The sequence below is a fragment of the Brachypodium distachyon genome, chromosome 5 (assembly GCF_000005505.3).
Source record: "Brachypodium distachyon strain Bd21 chromosome 5, Brachypodium_distachyon_v3.0, whole genome shotgun sequence".
NCBI lineage: Eukaryota > Viridiplantae > Streptophyta > Magnoliopsida > Poales > Poaceae > Brachypodium > Brachypodium distachyon.
In genome coordinates, this window is record NC_016135.3 from 22,292,375 (window position 1) to 22,309,771 (window position 17,397).

Consider the following 17,397-nt stretch of genomic DNA (forward strand, 5'->3'; position numbering starts at 1 on the left):
TGGACGATTTCTCTTCCGTTTTGGTCTCATCGACTTCCAGTTACACTACTCGATTCGTTCTGGAGGATTTCTAATTTGTTTTGGTCGATCTACTCACTGGATTTGCTTGTTTTCTGATTCACGATGGCTGTATAGATCAAATGATGAGAGAATACTGCAACAATATGATCCATGATCTGATTCTTAGTATTTAAGTCTCTGATGATCTCTTTGCCATTGCAACTGTTTCTTTACATTTCGTCTCTTTTGAGTCTTGATTTTGCGGGATGTGATGAAGAAAAGGTTGGTCCGTGTTTCTGATTTCCAGTGACTGAAAACCATCTTTATTTCCTTCTGATCCTTCGCACAAGGACTTGTATTGCCGTCTGCTAAACTTTTTTTTTCTTCGCTGTACTGGTATTTTGCCTTCGTGATTTTTGTGTCATTGCGGTGATGATATATGAATTTTCGCATGTCAGACTTCGGAGATGCTTCTGGCATCCATGAGAAGATATATCATATTACTGAGCAATGAATCCTATCCTCTTGTGCTGTTCGTTAATCAGGAATCTAGAAGTGAAGCATCTGCTCATCTCCTATACGATTGTTAGCTAACCAATGTTGACAGATCGAACAACTCTCGTCTAAGTCGTCTTGATATTTTGCAACAATGCACAACCGGTTTCACCAACCTGAAATCTCGTTTCATATCAGTGTTACAAAGTATTCGTCGGCAATGCTGTCTTGAAATTTTAACTGGCACGCTGGACAGAAAAAATGACCAGTCATGTGCAAAATCACGGTACAGTTGTAAGTTGGAGCCGCGGTCCGGATCTCTGCAAAAACTGCTGGAAGGACGATGTAATTGAAATTCTAAAAAAGAAAACTAACAGCTTGTTTTTTGGATCATTCATGTCTTTGGATGAGAGTTTCAAATTGTTTTTTAGCAATGTGAACTCTAAGTTGGATTAAACAGAAGGTTGGATTGTCCCTGTTGCTTCTGTAGATCTATGTTAGGCTTTGGTGGGAGTGGTGGGCCGGGCCTCGTAAGCTCTACAGGCCTGCTCAACTGTCTCTGGCTGTGGTGTAAGCAATCTTTCTGATGCCAGGTAAAAATCAGTCGTCGCGATCGAACTCAAATCATAAAGTAGCCGTCGATGAAGACAGACTGACAGAATACCTAAAACATCGTCTTCACTGGAACAACATACCAAGGTGGTCGGCCGTGTCACCTTGCTCGTTCTTGCCATACCCAGTGTCTGAGAAGGCTTTGGTGCCAGCAGGCTCCTCATGTCAGTTGCAAAGCTTAAACTTCGCTGGCCTAATGGCAAATTGGCAATAGGAGTTAAGAAGAGCACTGCTGTATTTGGACGTGTATGACGTCCAAAAGTTGCTATGCTGTCACACTAGTTGGCCATGATTCGGAATTGACGATTTGGACGTGTTAATTAACACTGCAGATGCTTCATTGCTAGCACCACTAATTTTGATTTTCGCCGATAACAAGAGAACGCACGCTCTTCGGTAACGAGCTACCTTCAACTGTTCATGAACAGTTCTGCCTGTTAGATCAGCATGTGCACTACTGTTGAGGAACTGGTAGCCATGAAGGCAGGACCCACTTACCAACCGATCAAGCAAAGCAAAATCACTATGTTCTGTTGGGGACTAATTAAAAATGAGTTCTGGACGATTAGTCCTCTGTGGCGACCATTGTACGATCGAGTAAAGGTTAAACGTTTCTTTTGACTCCCCCAAGATACCAAAACAACTGCTGCATATAAACGTTTCTTTTGAAGGAAATTGTTTAGCAGATGTTTACCATGAGATTAACGGCATTGAACAAGACCTGGTTTGTCTTGTGAACATAGTAGAATCACTTTCGAACTGTCCGAGACAGAAGCGAGAAAAGGATGAACTGTTGTGTACTGTCCTAATTTGTAACTATATATGCATGCCGAAAGATAGTGAAATATAATGACCTCCACAGGTTTTCTGCATCAGCTCAAATGGTTTCGTACTTTCGTACATATAGCAATGGCTCATGATGTGTGTTGTGGTGTGCTCCATACTCACACATCAACCTCTATAAGTAGCTGCCATCCGCACACCAGCGAGATCACAACACAAACTCGGTCAGCACGACGCCGCACCCCATAGGTAGAGGGACAAAAGATTAGAAGATGAGTAGAGCAGGGAGCAGTGGAGGTGGCCGGAGCTCTCTAGGCTACCTCTTTGAGCCAGATGAGAAAACCACCCCTATTCACACCGAGAAGGCCCAAGAAAACAGCGGTACCCAGGACGGCAAGATCGCCGTTGATGAAGCAGATCAAGAACCATCTCCTCCGAAGAGAGAAGACTCGAGACGGATAGGATCTCACAGGCCAGAAGACTCGAACCCGATAGTATCTCACATGCCTGCTTCCAACATCTACCACACTAACCAGTCAGGCAACAACTCCGGGCTCCTCATCACCGTAAGTCGTGGAGTTCATTTTATAATTTATGTATACATGCATATATAGCTGCTCATGCATATAGTATATGACCAGAGAGATATGCATGCATGCGAACTGAGCCTATCTCACGGATTGGTTCTTTTTGGTGGAACTCAAGTCTCAGAATTGGCATGAGTGCTCGCATTATGTGTTTTCTAAAAAAAAAAAGAGATATGCATGCATGTAGTTTTCGGACGCATGGCATGCATACAGTATATGACATGAGAGCTGTTCAATTAACCAAAACATGTGTTTCTTCAATTCGCTCTCGTGTTCTAGGATCGGCCGTCGACGAGGGTCCGGTGTGCACCCGGGGGGCCGTCGTCGCTGGGATTTCTCTTCGGAGAAGAACGTAACTGATGACAGACTTTCATCAAGACATCACCAGTACGGAGAGAGCTGACGTAATTTATGTACGGTGGCGCGAGTTGGCATATGCCTGCTTTGCTGGCTCGGTGTATGGATGCTTATCTATCTTTATTTGGTCGTACGTGTCAGTGCTACATGCGCATATATATATATACAGACATTTGAGGCGATGTTTGTTGTAAGTTGTTGTATCCGGAGCTTAAGTTATATGGGGATTAATTTGATTGGACGTTCAAATATGCTATTGCGTGTAAATTCGTGTGCTTGATTTCATTTATACCATGTGGTTGGATTTTACGACGGAATTTTGGATTATTTGTTACCCTGTGGGTAGCGTAAACATTCATATTCCTCATGGGTAGTTTGTGCATTGATCTTTAATTTGTGTATTTGGTGTCCCTGAATTTACAATACTGTTCTCTCTTCGATGAACAAATCCATGTATACTCACAAATAAACTGCAAAGTTTTGTATTTTGTTTTGTCATGTAAAAATAGGATGTGCTCCCTTGATGAAGATGGAAACATACCAAGGCCTCTTTGATTCAAAGAAACTTCACACGAAATCTGGAGGATTATATTTCTAAGAAATTTTCCTATATAACTCGTTTGATGCTCGGGATTTGAAACCATATGTGTTTTTTTTTTCTTCTTATACGGCTCGTTTGGTTTTCAAGATTTGAAACTATCTATTTTTTTCTATGGATTTCTATATAGCTCCTTCTATTTATGTGACAACTATGTCTAACACCTAATCCTAAGTAAGTTAATTGTGGTGCAATAAAACAACTTCAATTGCATATAGATTGTGTTTTGCATTCATGTACGATTTGACATGGCATGCCATTAAATTCCTACATTTTTCGTACTCTTATGTTTTTTAAATCCTGCCAATCAAAATGGCCCTCACCCAAAGGATGACTCAAGGCACCTACTTTCGGGGTGGCAGCATCATTCTTGTTCTTAAGAAATGGGCGATGATATTACAGTATAGAGCATTGATTTCGGTAGACAGAGAATTGGAATATCGCTGGTTTGGAACGATATGTGCTTATGGATCCTACAGCCTACAGGAGTGGTAAACCATAAGAATTTGCTTCAAGGATTGTGTTTGACACCATGGGAATAACAAAAGAATCGTAGCAAGAATTTTGAGTGGATGAAATTTTTCCTCAAAAATAGGGTGCAAATGAATCCTTAGTAAATTTTCCTAGGTTCATTAAAAAAAATGCCGCCATAAATCTACAAATCCTTCAGAAAATACTACGTACTGCGATGGATAAAAAATGCTAATGTAGTGGCATTTATCAAAATATGAGAGTGGCATTTTTCTAATATGCAAGAATTGGAGCTGCTTATATATTAATCCATTTTTCTAAGATTTCATTCGGATGAATCTAACGGCCAACATAGAAATATTTCCAAAGGATTCAAATTCTCTAAAAGTCCTTTTTTGAGAAAGAGCCTTCAGAAATAAAAGGGGTGCTGTCTCTTAATTTTAGGAGAAGCAGGCTCTTGGGTGAGAAAAGACCCGAGAAAGAAATGTTAACAGCCCACCGCACTCATACGGATGCTTGGGCTAATGGGCTACTACATTCCTAGCGCCACATCACCACCACCAGCATCCCGTTTCTTTCGATCGTCGAGCGTATCTCACGATGGGGATATATTTTGCGGTCAATTTCCCAAACTCCTGATGTGCTACCGAATAATTGACACATAAGCCCGTGCGTGTCGGAGAAAGAGTTACGTGGAAGGATGTCCGTCGAAGGATGATCGCTTCGTTTTGAACCGACCGAAGCTCAATCTTCACAGCGTTTTTTTTCTCTCACGTTTTTCTCCAGTGCACTTCCTGAGTGACCCCATATTCCGTGGCGCCGAGACCTCCCGGGGATTGGACCAAAGTCCAAACTATCTGATCCAACGGCGGGAGCACGGAGCTGCTGCGGGTTTTGTCGGGAGAAGAGACGGGCGGGCAGGGCGAGAGCGTGTCCAAGCCCTCGGCCACACAATGGCGATCCAGTGGCAGCACAACTGCACAAGCCTGGTTCAAAACAAGAGGCCGGTGAAGTCTCGGCCGTTCGATCCTAATCGCCCGGCCCGCAGACACTCTCCGAGTGTCCGAGTGTAAATGAAACCTTTTTTTCCGACACTACGAAAAGTCACACTTCGATTTCCCCACTTCTTCTCTTCACCCTTGATTTTTCCTGATTTTTCTTTTGGAAGGGATCCCCCTGATTTGTACACGCGTTGCAAAGCAAGCCTCTCGGCGGCTTCTGCATCCTCTTGCTTGTCTGCCGGTCTTCCCCTTTCGCGCTTCCCCGCTCCGTCCCTGTCCATTTATAGCCTCCTCGAAAGTGCACTCCAAAGGGAGTAGTCCTGCTCAGAACGTCAGAGGCCATGGCCGCCGGTCTCTCCCGCGCCACCATGGCCAGCTTCGCCGTCAAGAACCCGCTCCTCGCGGCCGCGGCCGCGCGTTGCCGGGCGCTGCCTTCCTTCGCCGCCGCCCGGCGCCTGCCGTTCTCCCCGTTGACGCGGACGCCGCCCCGCCGGCGCGGGCTCGAGACCGTGACGTGCTTCGTCCCACAGGAGACGCAGGCGTCGGGCGCGGCTGCTTCTTCTCCGGCTCCGGCGCCGGCGCCGGTGCCTTCGCTGGAGGAAGAGGCCGCGTCCGCGGCGTCGCGGCGCGTCGCGGAGAGGAAGGCGCGGAAGCATTCCGAGCGGCGGACGTACCTGGTGGCCGCCGTCCTGTCCAGCCTCGGCGTCACCTCCATGGCCATCGCCTCCGTGTACTACCGCTTCGCCTGGCAAATGGAGGTACGCGACCCATCTTTCCTTCGTTACCATTCGCGAGCGGCAGAGACGTAGCAGCAGCAATCAGAATACACCGATTACTGAAGCCTGACTTGCCATTTGCCAAATCTTGTGCGTTGGTCGTGCAGGGCGGCGAGGTGCCGATGACCGAGATGTTGGGCACGTTCGCGCTCTCCGTCGGCGCAGCGGTAAGTATGAAAGAAATAAAGAGGTCGCTCGTGGAACTCTCCTGTCTTAATTGGTCTGTTCCATGGCTGATTCCGGGCAATTTGCAGGTCGGGATGGAGTTCTGGGCGCAGTGGGCGCACCGGGCGCTGTGGCACGCCTCCCTGTGGCACATGCACGAGTCGCACCACCGGCCCCGCGACGGGCCGTTCGAGCTCAACGACGTGTTCGCCATCATCAACGCCGTGCCGGCCATCTGCCTCCTCGCCTACGGCTTCTTCCACCGCGGCCTCATCCCCGGTCTCTGTTTCGGCGCGGTAAGAGTCCTATGGCCCCTCTGTCAGAGCTCTTGCTATGGCCCACCTGTCAGAGCCGGCCGGTCAGGATCTTGACCCCGCCACGTGTCCGTTCCCTACAGGGCCTTGGGATTACGCTGTTCGGCATGGCCTACATGTTCGTCCACGACGGCCTGGTCCACCGCCGCTTCCCCGTCGGCCCCATCGCGAATGTACCCTACTTCCGGCGAGTGGCTGCGGCTCACAAGGTACTACTACCCTGCCACTTATTACTATCACAACTCCTATAGACGGGAGCAAAGCAGTCAGTCAGTACGTACCAACTTGCCAAACTTGGCGATTCCCTGAAATTTCTTGCTGATTACGTGTGTGTGGTTTTGGGTGCCCGCCCTCCGTGGCCGATGTCGAGAGCAGATACACCACATGGACAAGTTCGAGGGCGTACCGTATGGGCTTTTCCTGGGACCCAAGGTGAGTGCCGTGGTGCATTGCATATTTGCGTGGCGCCTATCGTTTTGTCCTCTCTCTGCCCGTGCCTACTTGCCCTGTACTGTGCCGTGACCACTGACCGGTACAGGACAAGCGATTTACCTTGTAACACCTCTGCGTCTCATTCCCAACGCCGCCGCGTGTGGCTGTGGTTCCGTTGTGAGTGCAGGAGCTGGAGGATGTTGGTGGCCTGGACGAGCTGGACAAGGAGCTCGCCAGAATCAACCGGAATCGGAGCATTTGATGGATTCTCGAAATGGCAGCACGCAGCTAAGCTAGCACACGGTGATTTATTTCTATTTTTTTTGGGAAGGGATGTCTGTCCGATGATCTAGGTGGGATTCGAGGATTACAAGAATTTTTTGTTCTTGGCGGGTCTTTGTTGATTCTATGGCGGTACTGGAGGAGGGTAAAATCGGAACCTGAAGCAGAGTGATGATGATCTAGTGACGATCGAGTAGCGCTTCCTCCCTCATTTTATTGCACAGGACGTCGTCGTTGTTAATCGTTTGTACGAAGATGCACAGATCCTGCGTGAGGAAGTTTCCGAGCCGTGATTAAATCTTCACCAGTCCATAATTTTCTTTTTATACGGAGATCTAGTTCCCTGCCTTGTTCCGATCGCTAGAAACTACGCTGCTGTGTATAACCTGTAGAGAAAGACTGTGAACCGTACTTCAACGGAACCATGAGAACTAAAGTTACCTGTTGGCAAGTTGTTGTGCTTGAAATTCAGAACTTCCCCTGCATGAATAGGAACGGAGCCAGAAATTCGGCACGAGGGGGGCGAGAAAAATAAAGCCGAAAGATGGGCTTCATTGAAGACATATAGTCTTGATATCATATCAAATAAAGTCAGGTCGAAGTAGTTAAAATAAAAATGCAAATTACATTTCTCCTAATTTGAAGTTGCCTCTATGACCAAGGCGACCGCCACAAAGATCAAAGACATCAATAATTTCGCCTTGCTGCTAGTTCTTTCTCAATGTAGACTATCATGCAATGGCGGAGAAAGTCGTCACCCAATTTAGTTCAAAGACACGTCTTAATCTGAACACAATCCAGCCGTTCCTATGGTCTATGAACAATAAAATAAATTTCTTAATCTGAGTACAAGTAGATTAACCCGCTGCCTGCTTGATTGCTTGATTAGGGAGCAAAATAAATTTCTTAATCTGAGCAGAAGTAGATTAACCTGTCTCCGTCACATGAATGACGAGTTACAAAATGGCCTTCCCGTGTAAAGTTGCTCCAAGTGCGGAAGTATTTTCGACAACGTACGAATTGTACCAGCGATACGATATTCATCAGAGAGACTCGCTGTCTTTTTTTCTTTTCTTTATGTAACAGTGGTACGATCTCCATCAGAGAGACTCGCAGTATATTCGTTGTTATTCCTAGTATCTCTCCTCCAACCCCTAAACCCTCATGATTATCCATAAACCCAGCGATGTGGATTTGCAAATGCTGAAAGTGAAAGTTGAACTTTACCGGGTAATTTATGAGCAACTTGAAAGTTCAGCTTCAGAGTACGGAACAAACAAAACTAATACGGAGTAGTTGACCAAACGGAGTGGCGGCTATGCTCAAGGAATAGACAAACATTCCTCGGAGATCTTTGTTTTACATTTAACTCAAGATGTGTATTTCTCAATCGACAGTCAGATCTTTTTGTTCCTTCATACTCGCAAAAATCTCAATGGTTAGATTGAACGGTCATTAGCGTTAGGCTTAAAAGTTAAAACACACACCACTCAGCTTGATTAGCACTTATACAAAATAGTGATGCAAGAATCTCCAAATTTGCTAGAGCAAACATTTTTTTGAATCGGAGTAAAAACTGAATGTGCTGTCTAGGAGTAACTAGCCAACCATGTAATTTCAGGATTTCCGTATTTCTTTTTTTTAAGAATAACCTGTAACTGTATTCAAACACGAGAATCATTACATGTACAATGCTTTGGAGTATAGGCTTTAGAAACTACAAGGTAACTCCTATAATTAAGAATTGCAATGAAATCTCTTAAAGACATTTTCTCCGTGATATCATACTTTGCAACATGAAATTTTGCTGAAGATTCAACAAAGAGACTGCAATCAGACTGTAGCAGCAACATCGTTACTGGTATCCGTGCACGGACTTGACTACTTTTGAAGGTTTCGAAAAGCCCCTTAAGTCGATCATAAAAAAAAGAAGAAGTCATGAGCGTTGAACGTACTTGGGCTGGGGATGATTCCCAAAACGTGCAGGTCGTCGAACCGAAAGATCTTCATTAGAAATTCCAAAATTATAAAAGATAAAACTAACAAAAGCACTAAGGCACACTAACAACACCTCAACAGATCCGTATAAATGGATCTGCGAGTACACAAACCCAAGATTCACAAGATCGGGTGCACTAAACCCACGGGGATTTAAAATCTCTGACTCCACAGCAACGTCCGTTGAGGCACCACCACAGTAGAGAAAAAACCAGAGAACCTTTATTCGCAACGCAACGCAACCTCCGCCATTGCGTTGCCGATCGAAACCAAACAATTGAAATAGGCAAACACTTATGTATACTCTTAGGAGGAACCGAGGTTCCCCCACCTCGCAACGCCAAGATGATGGCCGAAGGTGAGGGAAACGCTAAATTTTCAGCGGTGACGGCTAGGGCAGAGATCTCGTGGAAAATTTAACTCATTCGCAGGATTTCCGCATTTCCTCCTAGCTCCATCCATAGATGCCCTGGAATTCGATCATACAAGTTCGATCCAATTTTTTTCTTCCAAAACCAATCTAGTGGTAGATGCGTGTACACTTTATCGGTGCCCACCACATGCCGGTGGTGATAGAAGACGGTGAGAACATCTCAAAAAAGGAAGACGGTGAGAAAGCGGGAGAGACGCACGCACAGCACTACTCGATAAACCGACCGAACACTCTCCTCACGCTACGTTATAAAATCCCCGGGCCTGGCTCATGCGTGCGCCACTGCGTGCGTCAAATGCATGGGCATGAAGCGCGTGCACACCCTGGCAAGACGACACGTCGGCATTAAGCTGAGACTAAGCTTATACAAATGCACCGCACCTCCACGCGCGGGCTCTAAACTAGAGTTTTCCCCCTGGATTGGATTGCGAGAGCACAGCAGTATAATGCGTGTTTGTGTGCAGCTAGCGCCAACCTTCAGCTAAGCCGTTTCAAATATTTTTCACGTCGCTTTCGCCACGATTGCCCGGCCACACGAAATCTTGTGCTTCTCCGTCCAACGAAACAAACCATGTCTCAATTTTGACTAAATTTGAATGTATATCAAATTATGTCTAAATCAATTAAATTTAGACAAACTTGAGACACCTTCTGTTGGACGGAAGGAGTACTTCTTTTCTTTTAGAACTCACTTTTTTTCAGGGGAGAGTTTTGATCTTTGAATTGCATACGGTAACGCGGATACAGATGGACCCTGACTATATTAGAGGGCGAGTAAATTAAAAAACCCAACACATTAGGGGATAGGGTTTCACATAGTTACCACTTTTCATTTTAGTTGGAAAAAACCACCGGATTAGCGTAATCTCTCGCTCGCTTGCGTCTAAGCCCGTTTCTAACGAGGCGGGTCCAACGGTCAGGTCAACGTGGCGTCCACCGTGGCAAATATCTCTTCTTCCTTGCACTCTCTCTCTTTCCAATTTGAAAGCCAATGGGCTTTCACTGACATGGCCATCGGAGAGCGGAGCGGCGCGCGGAGCAGCACCTCCCGGGCAAGCAGACCCGCGTGGGCGCGCGTGCGAGCAGCGGCGCGTGGCGGAGGAGCGGAGTAGCGCGCGGGCGAGCATGCGGCGCGTCAGGGCGCAGCAGGGCGCGGGGGCGCGCGCGCGGAGCAGCAGGGGGTGGGATGCGGGGGTGCGCCGGCGAGCGGAGGGCGCGCGAGCGGAGCAGCAGCGCACGGAGCGTGCGGGCGAGCTGCGGCAGGCGGAAGCAGCAGCGACATGAGCGGCGTGGCACAGCAGGGAGGAGGCGGCTCAAGCTCGGCATCCTCGCTGGAGAAGGAGCGGGGACGGCTGAATGGGGAGCAAGGAAAGAGACCACGCTGGAGGCCGAGCTGGCGAGACACACTGGCCCGACAATGGGCCATATAGACACTAGCGAGCGAGAGGTTACGCTAATTCGGTGGTTTTTTAACTAAAACGAAACCAGTGCCTATGTGAAAAACTAGCCCATAATGTGGTGGTTTTCTGTAATTTACTCTTAGAGGTCATACAAAACTAAACAAAGTAGCCGTCATTTGTTTGAGTGGGCTGTCTAAGTTTCTGGCCCATGATAAGGTCCAGTGCTCACTGACAGGATAAGGCATGCCTTCTTTGGGTTGAGTCGCTACCATCTCCGGCCTTCGGTGATTTTGGCCCATATGCTCTACCGAGGAATAGGAAAGACTAATCTGGTATCCTGCTGGAAATTTCTCGATGCTTCGCCGGTTCTCTACTTAGGCGAACGTACAGCCGGCCTGCCGGGATTCCTCATTCTTCAAGGTCCCGCCATTCTTCTGCCGCTCAACACAAATCGATCCCGCGCAACGTAATCGAGGTATGATTTCTTCATCCTCTGCGATCTTTTGTACGGATTAGCAGTTTGTCTTCTTCCACTTTCGTGCGCCCCTAGTCCCGGAGATCCCGTATTGGCGAATCTCACATGCAAGTCTCGTACGGGGGAATCGTTACATTGGCTTTGCTTGTTCATCGGAGAGGCCGAGAGGCAACAATTAAATGTGGGCAAAGGTGGACATCTGGTCTCCTCGCGTGGAAATTAGAAACTTGGAATCCTAGGAAGGGCACCTCAAAAGCTGATCTTCGGAACATATGTGTGTGACAATTAATTTCACAAGTAACTACGTACGTAGTACTTTGATTCGTTATACATACCCCCAATTCGTTCGATTGATGCTATGACTCATGGCATGATTTGTGGAAACCCAGGTTGTGCAGCAGGGTCACAGATCACAGGAAAACCGATACATGCACCTTTCGTGTACTGTACAAATAAACAGCCATGAGCCTATGATATGGGAATAGAGTATTCCAAGAATTTGTATTTAAGGATGTGCACAGAACCTCTCACTTTGGAATTCGAACTCCATGTAGTAGCATGCAGAGCAACGCCAACAGAAATTCAGTAACCTTGACTGTCTTGTAATATGAGAAATTCAGCAACCTTTTCACTTTGGTGTGGCATTTTAGGCAAGGGTTTTTGTACTATAAATACTTAATACGACCTTTCGAGTGAGTTTCACTATCAGGATTTCTTTACAATTTGAACCTTTATATGGAAAAATTCGCCAGAGTTACACGGCAGCTCGACAATTCGACATCAAACATGTTGTTACACACAACGACACTAGTAGTGTGAACATTAGAACTAAAGGCCTGATTAGTGAAAAGCATGATGAATCACATTTGCACAACATCATGGTAAATCCTTTTACCATCCGAAGCAATTAGGGGCATGCGGAAGGATTACAGTGTAGTTATCCTTTATCCCTAGATTCTTGACAGGACAAAGATCCAAGGATCCAAAAGGCTCAAGAAGATTATGAGAGAATGGCAAACATTTTTACTCTGTGGAGCCATAAACTAGTTATGCATTACCTTTTGTCCTTTTCTGTATGGTTAGTATAGGTTGTTACTTCGGGTTGATTTAGTAACTAATTGTATGGTCCAGTTTAGAAAACCTGCCTTGCATGCTTGTTGGCTGCTTATGTTCTTCCAAATCTGTTCTTTGAGTCAACCAAACATATGCTTGTTGCCTGCTTATTCTTCTAAATCTTTTTTTTTGTCAAATATTACAGGCAGCCTACAAAATGAGGGGTAGCGTGAGATCTTTAGTGGAAACTGCAGCAAGACAAATCAAACCTGTCAATGGAAGTATGTCAAGCTTTTCTTTCAATTTGCTAGTAATAACAAAGCTGTCAAGATTTCCTTTCAATTAGCTAGTAATAACAAAAGCTCAGTGCCTTATTTTACGTCCCTTTGTTTTCTTTTTTTCTATGATGACTGTTAAACAGGGTTGATGACAGTTAGCACTCCCCAGAAGCATGAGAAGGAGGTTATCTCTAGTGAATCAGTCCCCGCCAAGGATGAAAACATGGAGCCCCTTGTTGCTTTCAGCAGACCACCTCCTATGCCACCGGTTATTGGCCCCTTGATCGCGCTTTCACTTTTTCAAACTTCATCTAGTGATGAAGACAACAAATGAGTCGGCAGGTACACATACACATCGCCTACATATGTTCTTCTCGATTTGGCGCCATAATGTTATAGACTTATAGTGACATTAACAATGTTGCTCAGGGAACCCACTTGCTCAGGTAGTAGCCCACCTTCCAGAGGTAGGCCTTGTACAGACTCGGAAACTGTAGTGATCCTGTTGCTGTAGTAAGTAGTAGCCTAGTAGGCAGTCTGTTGTCGAAAGCTTGAAGTTCTGTGAACATCGTTCTAGTCTTGTGTAAGTGTAACCATGTTATAAACTTTGGAGAGCAACTCTGAAGTTTGTCAGTGTGAAACGCCTTATTTTCTTCTGAAGTTGATTTTGATCTCCCATTTTTACCGGCTAGTTTACAATTCTTGTTTTCGGAAAACCTGAAGGGCAAGGAGCTCTGGCAATACACAAATCAGGATGACAGTTGATCCAGTTTATAAGGAAAATGGGATCGGAAAAAAACCTCATATAGCGGCACCATTTATAAGAAAACCTAACCAAAAACCGCACAAGTAATGAAGCCCCGTCGCCCATCCTGAGAGTTGATCCAGTTTATATGTTGCAGTAGACATTTCATACGAGTGCAGGACAGGAATAGTCCAGAGGCTATGGTGACGTACAAAGTTAAGACGTTGAAGCCACTTTCCCAGAGCAAGTCTGTTTAAATTACCCGGACGCGCAGCAGAGTTGTGTACATCACCAGGTGAAGCTTAAGGACTGGAAGTGCAGATTGCTCCTCAGTCCAGACGAGCAGATAGCCGCGATGTCTTCGACCATCCTTGGCGGACCGCTGGCCAGCACCCCAACATTATGGCCGTCAATCCCCAGCAACATCCCTGCACAGTTCAATTTGAGAATTTTAGGACAGCTAAGCAAGCATATTTAGACGAAAAAGCTTGTGGAATGAAAGCTTACTTTTGAGATCTGGACGATGCCCGAAGTGCACATTGGTGACCTGCTCTAGGGACCGCGTAGGCAAACTCTCCAGCTCTCTGTCCATGCCGCCTGTCCCCCGACCCCGAAGCAACGGTGCCGGCGACATCCCCGGCGTCGCCCCGTCCACGCTCTGTGCCGCCTTCGCCTCCTTGCCGCTGCTCCGCTTACTCCACAGGAACGCCGCGCCGGCCACGCCAGCGATGCTGACGCAGAGGAACAGCAGGCTCAGCATCGTTCTGGCCGCCCACGGGTACGCGTGCTCCTCGTCCCCGTTCACGGGGTACACGTAGAAGCGCTCCAGCACGGCGGTAAGCGCGAGGAAGACGGCGAACGACGCTGCCACTAGAACGGCATGCCAGAGCCAGCTGCTGTTCGGACCGAGCACCGAGGCCACGGGCGCGTCCCACAAACACGGCTTGAACCTCACCTCTTGACACGGCGGTTCATCGTCGGCGCGTTCTCTCGTTACGAAGGCCTCGATGCGCAAGTCGAGGCCGGAGATGCCGCCTGAGTCCGGGACGAGGAGCTCCAGCATGGCCAGTTCGGCCGACGTCTTGAAGACGCAGACGAGGAGAATGCTCGGCGTTTTTGCGGAAGCTTCATCAGGCGCCGTGCCGCTAATATGAATGTAAGCGAGCTCGCGGATGATGGAGATGAAGGGCGTGATGCCGATGCCGCCGCTGACCATCACCAGCGAGTCGTGCTCGTTCCCCAGGAAGCCCGTGGACGTAGCCGGGCTGTATGGCCCCTCGACGGAGACGTCGAGGCGTCCGTCGAACGACGGGGGAAGGGACGAGACCGTCTTGTACAGCTTCTGCGTCCAGTCGCCTCTCCTCCCGATGACGACGCTCAGCCTGTCGGGCTCGAACCTGCCGCTCGAGGTCACCGTGAACGGGTGCCATTGGAGCCGCGAGACGCATGGGACGTTGACGAAGAGCGTGCTCGTGGGCTCGAACCTCAAACCTGCAACGTGTATTACATCAGGTCAGCCGTCGATCAAGCTAGTGACAGTTGCGTGAGGTCGTGTTGCTTACTGGGGATTTTGGAGAAGTTGAGCTCGACGTCCTGGGACGGCAGGATGCGGGCGGAGACGAGACGGACGCGGTTGCGCGATTGCAGGCACCGGAGGCATCGGTCGACCATGAAGAGGAAGACGCCGGGCAGGACGTAGCAAAACGTGGTGACGCCGACGTGGAGCGCGAAGAAGACGACGAAGGGGATGTAGAGGTGGTGCGCGTAGTAGAAGAGCTCGAACATCCGGCGCCGGATGCGCGGCAGCGCCGTCGCCCACATCGCCAGCCCGCTCAGCAACGCCAGCTCCCCCGGGACGATCGAAACTCTCGTTCTTGCCCATGTCAACATCTGCATAACAAGCACAGTTTGTAAGTACTCTGAGAATCTTACAGACTTCTTATTATAACTAACTAAAGTACTATCTCGCGCAGAATTGGTTGTTACGGAGTGGAGTTGATCAGTCGATGCCCAGACAAGGATGTAGCAGAGCCCGTGAGCAGTGAAGAGGACCATAACGATGTGCCCCAGCCAGACATGGTACTTGATGCTGGATTCCGACGAGAGGTCGACGAGCGGCAAGAGCGGCGAGCCGCGTGCCACTGGGAAGAACAGAAGCACGCAGCATAAGCTCCCGACTGTGCCAAGCCGCATCCCGGCTTTCTGCATCTCCGCCTGCCACCTGAGAACATTTTGCACATACGTAATAGCGTACGTCAGTTTGCAGGGAGTTCTCGTGTTTCTATCGGTTTTCCAGGATTGCGTCGGCTGTAAATTGCTTACAGTTTCTCGCCTGGCTTGACGCGGATTTTGGAGAATTCGAGGCTGATGAAGGCGTAGTAGCACCAGACCAGGAGCGCCAGGAACATGAGCAAGAAGGCGAGTTCTATGCCTGTCACGATACCCAGTGGCCCTCCCACTAGCACGGGTCTCCTCCAGGCTGCCATTCCCGTGCTGAATACTCGTCTGCACAAATGGAACACGAAGACACGGAGTTTTTGCATCAGTTCTGTGGCTATATCGAAAAATCTGTCGAGATCGATCGCTACTTGTTTTTGGCCGAAATTGTCGCTACTTGCTTTTTTTAGCCAGAACTTTTCCGTACCTCTTACGGCTTTGGGCGTCAGGGTCACCCCCCTTCAGCAAATGCAGGTAAACACACGCAACAACATAGAGGATCACTACTGGAAGCACGAAGATCATGATCCTAGGCCCTGCAAAAACCGTGATGATGAAGAAGAAAAACCTCGTCAAGATCGGCAAACGGCGCGAGTTATACAATACCAAGCCGTGAGAGGCGGATCGCTAACCTTGTTTTCCAAACTTGGCGCCGTCGGTGAGCATCGCAAGCTTAGGCGCCCATGACGAACTGTAAGTTCTTGTTGAGAGCATGACCCACATCAGGATCCACCCGACGAACAGGACAGCGGCCAGAAGAAGCATGGTGTTCCTGGCCGCCGCCGTCGCCGCCGGCGCCGAGGGCGCGCGATTCTTGCCTCGATCTGGTGTATCTTCCATCACGAGTTCACGATCGATCTTCTGCTCCCAAGTCCTAACCCCCGTATTTGGCGATCATATACTCTTCGTTGTCAAATAGGTCGAGTAGAGTAGTAGACACACCTCGCCGCAGGACATATGAATACGTACGTGTGGGGTCCTCATATAGAAGGGCTGGCTGGAGACAGTGGCACATAATCTCGCCGAAAGATGGTGGCACAAAATCTTGTTTCCTCGCTTGTATCTATAGCTCTTTTGTACCGAGCCCGTAGGTGCCGAAACCTAAAAAAAAACAATAGCAATGAAGTTTCATTAATAGTAATTCATATCAATAAAAAAAAGATATAACACATCAATGAAATTTAATGACAATATCAATATCGATATTATTTCATTAATATTTCATAAATGACTTTAATGTAACGGTATTTGCCTAGAAGAAAAATAAAGATTTGAAAAAAATAAAAAGGGTGGATGTCGTGAATGCTTTATCATATACTCCCTCCGTTTCTTAAATTAGGTCTTGTACGGTTTACTTTGACCGAACCTTTTGACCAAGATTACTCTATCAATGTGTGACTTACGTGATACAAATCATAACTAGAAACAAGTACTTTTGAATATGAATTCAACGATATTTATTTATTTCACCAAAAATATACATTAATAGACTAATTCTTGATCAAATCTCAGTCAAAGGAGACAATACGTCCTAATTAAAGGAAAGGATGGCTTATGTATGTATCCTATCTATATCTCTATATGTACATCCAACATCTATGGATATCTACATCTATATCTATCTATCTATCTACTGCTAATTTAGAGTTGGTGGCCGTTCATCCATACCACCTCCTACCGCATCAAGGAAAAAAATAATGCTAATTATCTCTTTCCTTACGAAAATCAAAGTGATTTTCTCTTGCCTTAAAAGAAAAATAACTATTATTTCTTCCTTGAAAGGAAAATTTTCAAGAAAGAAACAACCAGAAAAATCAATGTGTTATCCCTTGCCTCAAAATAAGAAAAAAGAAGGTATTATCTCACTATTGATTATCTCTTGCCTCAAACAAAAATAGTAACGACCATTTTCTCTTGCCTCAAAG

At 47.2% G+C, this 17,397-nt stretch overlaps 4 protein-coding genes and 2 non-coding genes across 6 annotated transcripts; 5 read left to right on the forward strand and 1 right to left on the reverse strand.

The window, feature by feature from the left end:
- Nucleotides 1-134: 134 nt before the first annotated feature.
- LOC112269632 lies at nucleotides 135-207 on the forward strand. Its single transcript, XR_002961523.1, has one exon. It is a non-coding gene; the product is annotated as a small nucleolar RNA Z199 (small nucleolar RNA).
- Nucleotides 208-421: 214 nt separating this feature from the next.
- LOC112269636 lies at nucleotides 422-514 on the forward strand. The gene has a single exon (XR_002961527.1). It is a non-coding gene; the product is annotated as a small nucleolar RNA R64/Z200 family (small nucleolar RNA).
- A 1,573-nt stretch (nucleotides 515-2,087) lies between these two features.
- LOC100836722 (protein SPIRAL1-like 4) lies at nucleotides 2,088-3,151 on the forward strand. Its single transcript, XM_003580323.3, has 2 exons — nucleotides 2,088-2,456; nucleotides 2,757-3,151. Exons 1-2 carry the CDS (start codon nucleotides 2,163-2,165, stop codon nucleotides 2,835-2,837), a joined length of 375 nt encoding a protein of 124 aa, XP_003580371.1. The 5' UTR covers nucleotides 2,088-2,162; the 3' UTR covers nucleotides 2,838-3,151.
- Nucleotides 3,152-5,059: 1,908 nt separating this feature from the next.
- On the forward strand, nucleotides 5,060-7,324 carry LOC100837035 (beta-carotene 3-hydroxylase, chloroplastic). Its single transcript, XM_003580324.4, has 6 exons — nucleotides 5,060-5,662; nucleotides 5,788-5,847; nucleotides 5,935-6,141; nucleotides 6,243-6,368; nucleotides 6,535-6,591; nucleotides 6,779-7,324. The coding sequence occupies exons 1-6, from the start codon at nucleotides 5,246-5,248 to the stop codon at nucleotides 6,851-6,853; spliced, it is 942 nt and encodes a 313-aa protein (XP_003580372.1). The 5' UTR covers nucleotides 5,060-5,245; the 3' UTR covers nucleotides 6,854-7,324.
- Nucleotides 7,325-10,990: 3,666 nt separating this feature from the next.
- Nucleotides 10,991-13,173, forward strand: LOC112269484. Its single transcript, XM_024456281.1, has 4 exons — nucleotides 10,991-11,179; nucleotides 12,438-12,513; nucleotides 12,654-12,852; nucleotides 12,940-13,173. Exons 2-3 carry the CDS (start codon nucleotides 12,450-12,452, stop codon nucleotides 12,842-12,844), a joined length of 255 nt encoding a protein of 84 aa, XP_024312049.1. The 5' UTR covers nucleotides 10,991-11,179; nucleotides 12,438-12,449; the 3' UTR covers nucleotides 12,845-12,852; nucleotides 12,940-13,173.
- A 127-nt stretch (nucleotides 13,174-13,300) lies between these two features.
- Nucleotides 13,301-16,491, reverse strand: LOC100843941 (ferric reduction oxidase 2). The gene is made up of 7 exons (XM_014895768.2): nucleotides 16,105-16,491; nucleotides 15,900-16,008; nucleotides 15,578-15,760; nucleotides 15,242-15,476; nucleotides 14,818-15,145; nucleotides 13,763-14,746; nucleotides 13,301-13,683 (listed from the first exon to the last, which is right to left on the reverse strand). The coding sequence occupies exons 1-7, from the start codon at nucleotides 16,310-16,312 to the stop codon at nucleotides 13,544-13,546; spliced, it is 2,187 nt and encodes a 728-aa protein (XP_014751254.1). The 5' UTR covers nucleotides 16,313-16,491; the 3' UTR covers nucleotides 13,301-13,543.
- Between the last annotated feature and the right edge of the window lie 906 nt (nucleotides 16,492-17,397).

Coding starts and splice junctions, on each gene's coding strand:
- LOC100837035 (XM_003580324.4), top strand. CDS start 5,246: ATGGCCGCCGGTCTCTCCCGCGCCACCATGGCCAGCTTCGCCGTCAAG. Junction 6,142..6,242: donor CCGGTCTCTGTTTCGGCGCG/GTAAGAGTCCTA, acceptor CGTTCCCTACAG/GGCCTTGGGATTACGCTGTT. Junction 6,369..6,534: donor GAGTGGCTGCGGCTCACAAG/GTACTACTACCC, acceptor TGTCGAGAGCAG/ATACACCACATGGACAAGTT.
- LOC112269484 (XM_024456281.1), top strand. CDS start 12,450: ATGAGGGGTAGCGTGAGATCTTTAGTGGAAACTGCAGCAAGACAAATC. Junction 12,514..12,653: donor AATCAAACCTGTCAATGGAA/GTATGTCAAGCT, acceptor ACTGTTAAACAG/GGTTGATGACAGTTAGCACT.
- LOC100843941 (XM_014895768.2), bottom strand. CDS start 16,312: ATGGAAGATACACCAGATCGAGGCAAGAATCGCGCGCCCTCGGCGCCG. Junction 15,477..15,577: donor GTCAAGCCAGGCGAGAAACT/GTAAGCAATTTA, acceptor AAATGTTCTCAG/GTGGCAGGCGGAGATGCAGA. Junction 13,684..13,762: donor GCATCGTCCAGATCTCAAAA/GTAAGCTTTCAT, acceptor TGAACTGTGCAG/GGATGTTGCTGGGGATTGAC.
- LOC100836722 (XM_003580323.3), top strand. CDS start 2,163: ATGAGTAGAGCAGGGAGCAGTGGAGGTGGCCGGAGCTCTCTAGGCTAC. Junction 2,457..2,756: donor ACTCCGGGCTCCTCATCACC/GTAAGTCGTGGA, acceptor CTCGTGTTCTAG/GATCGGCCGTCGACGAGGGT.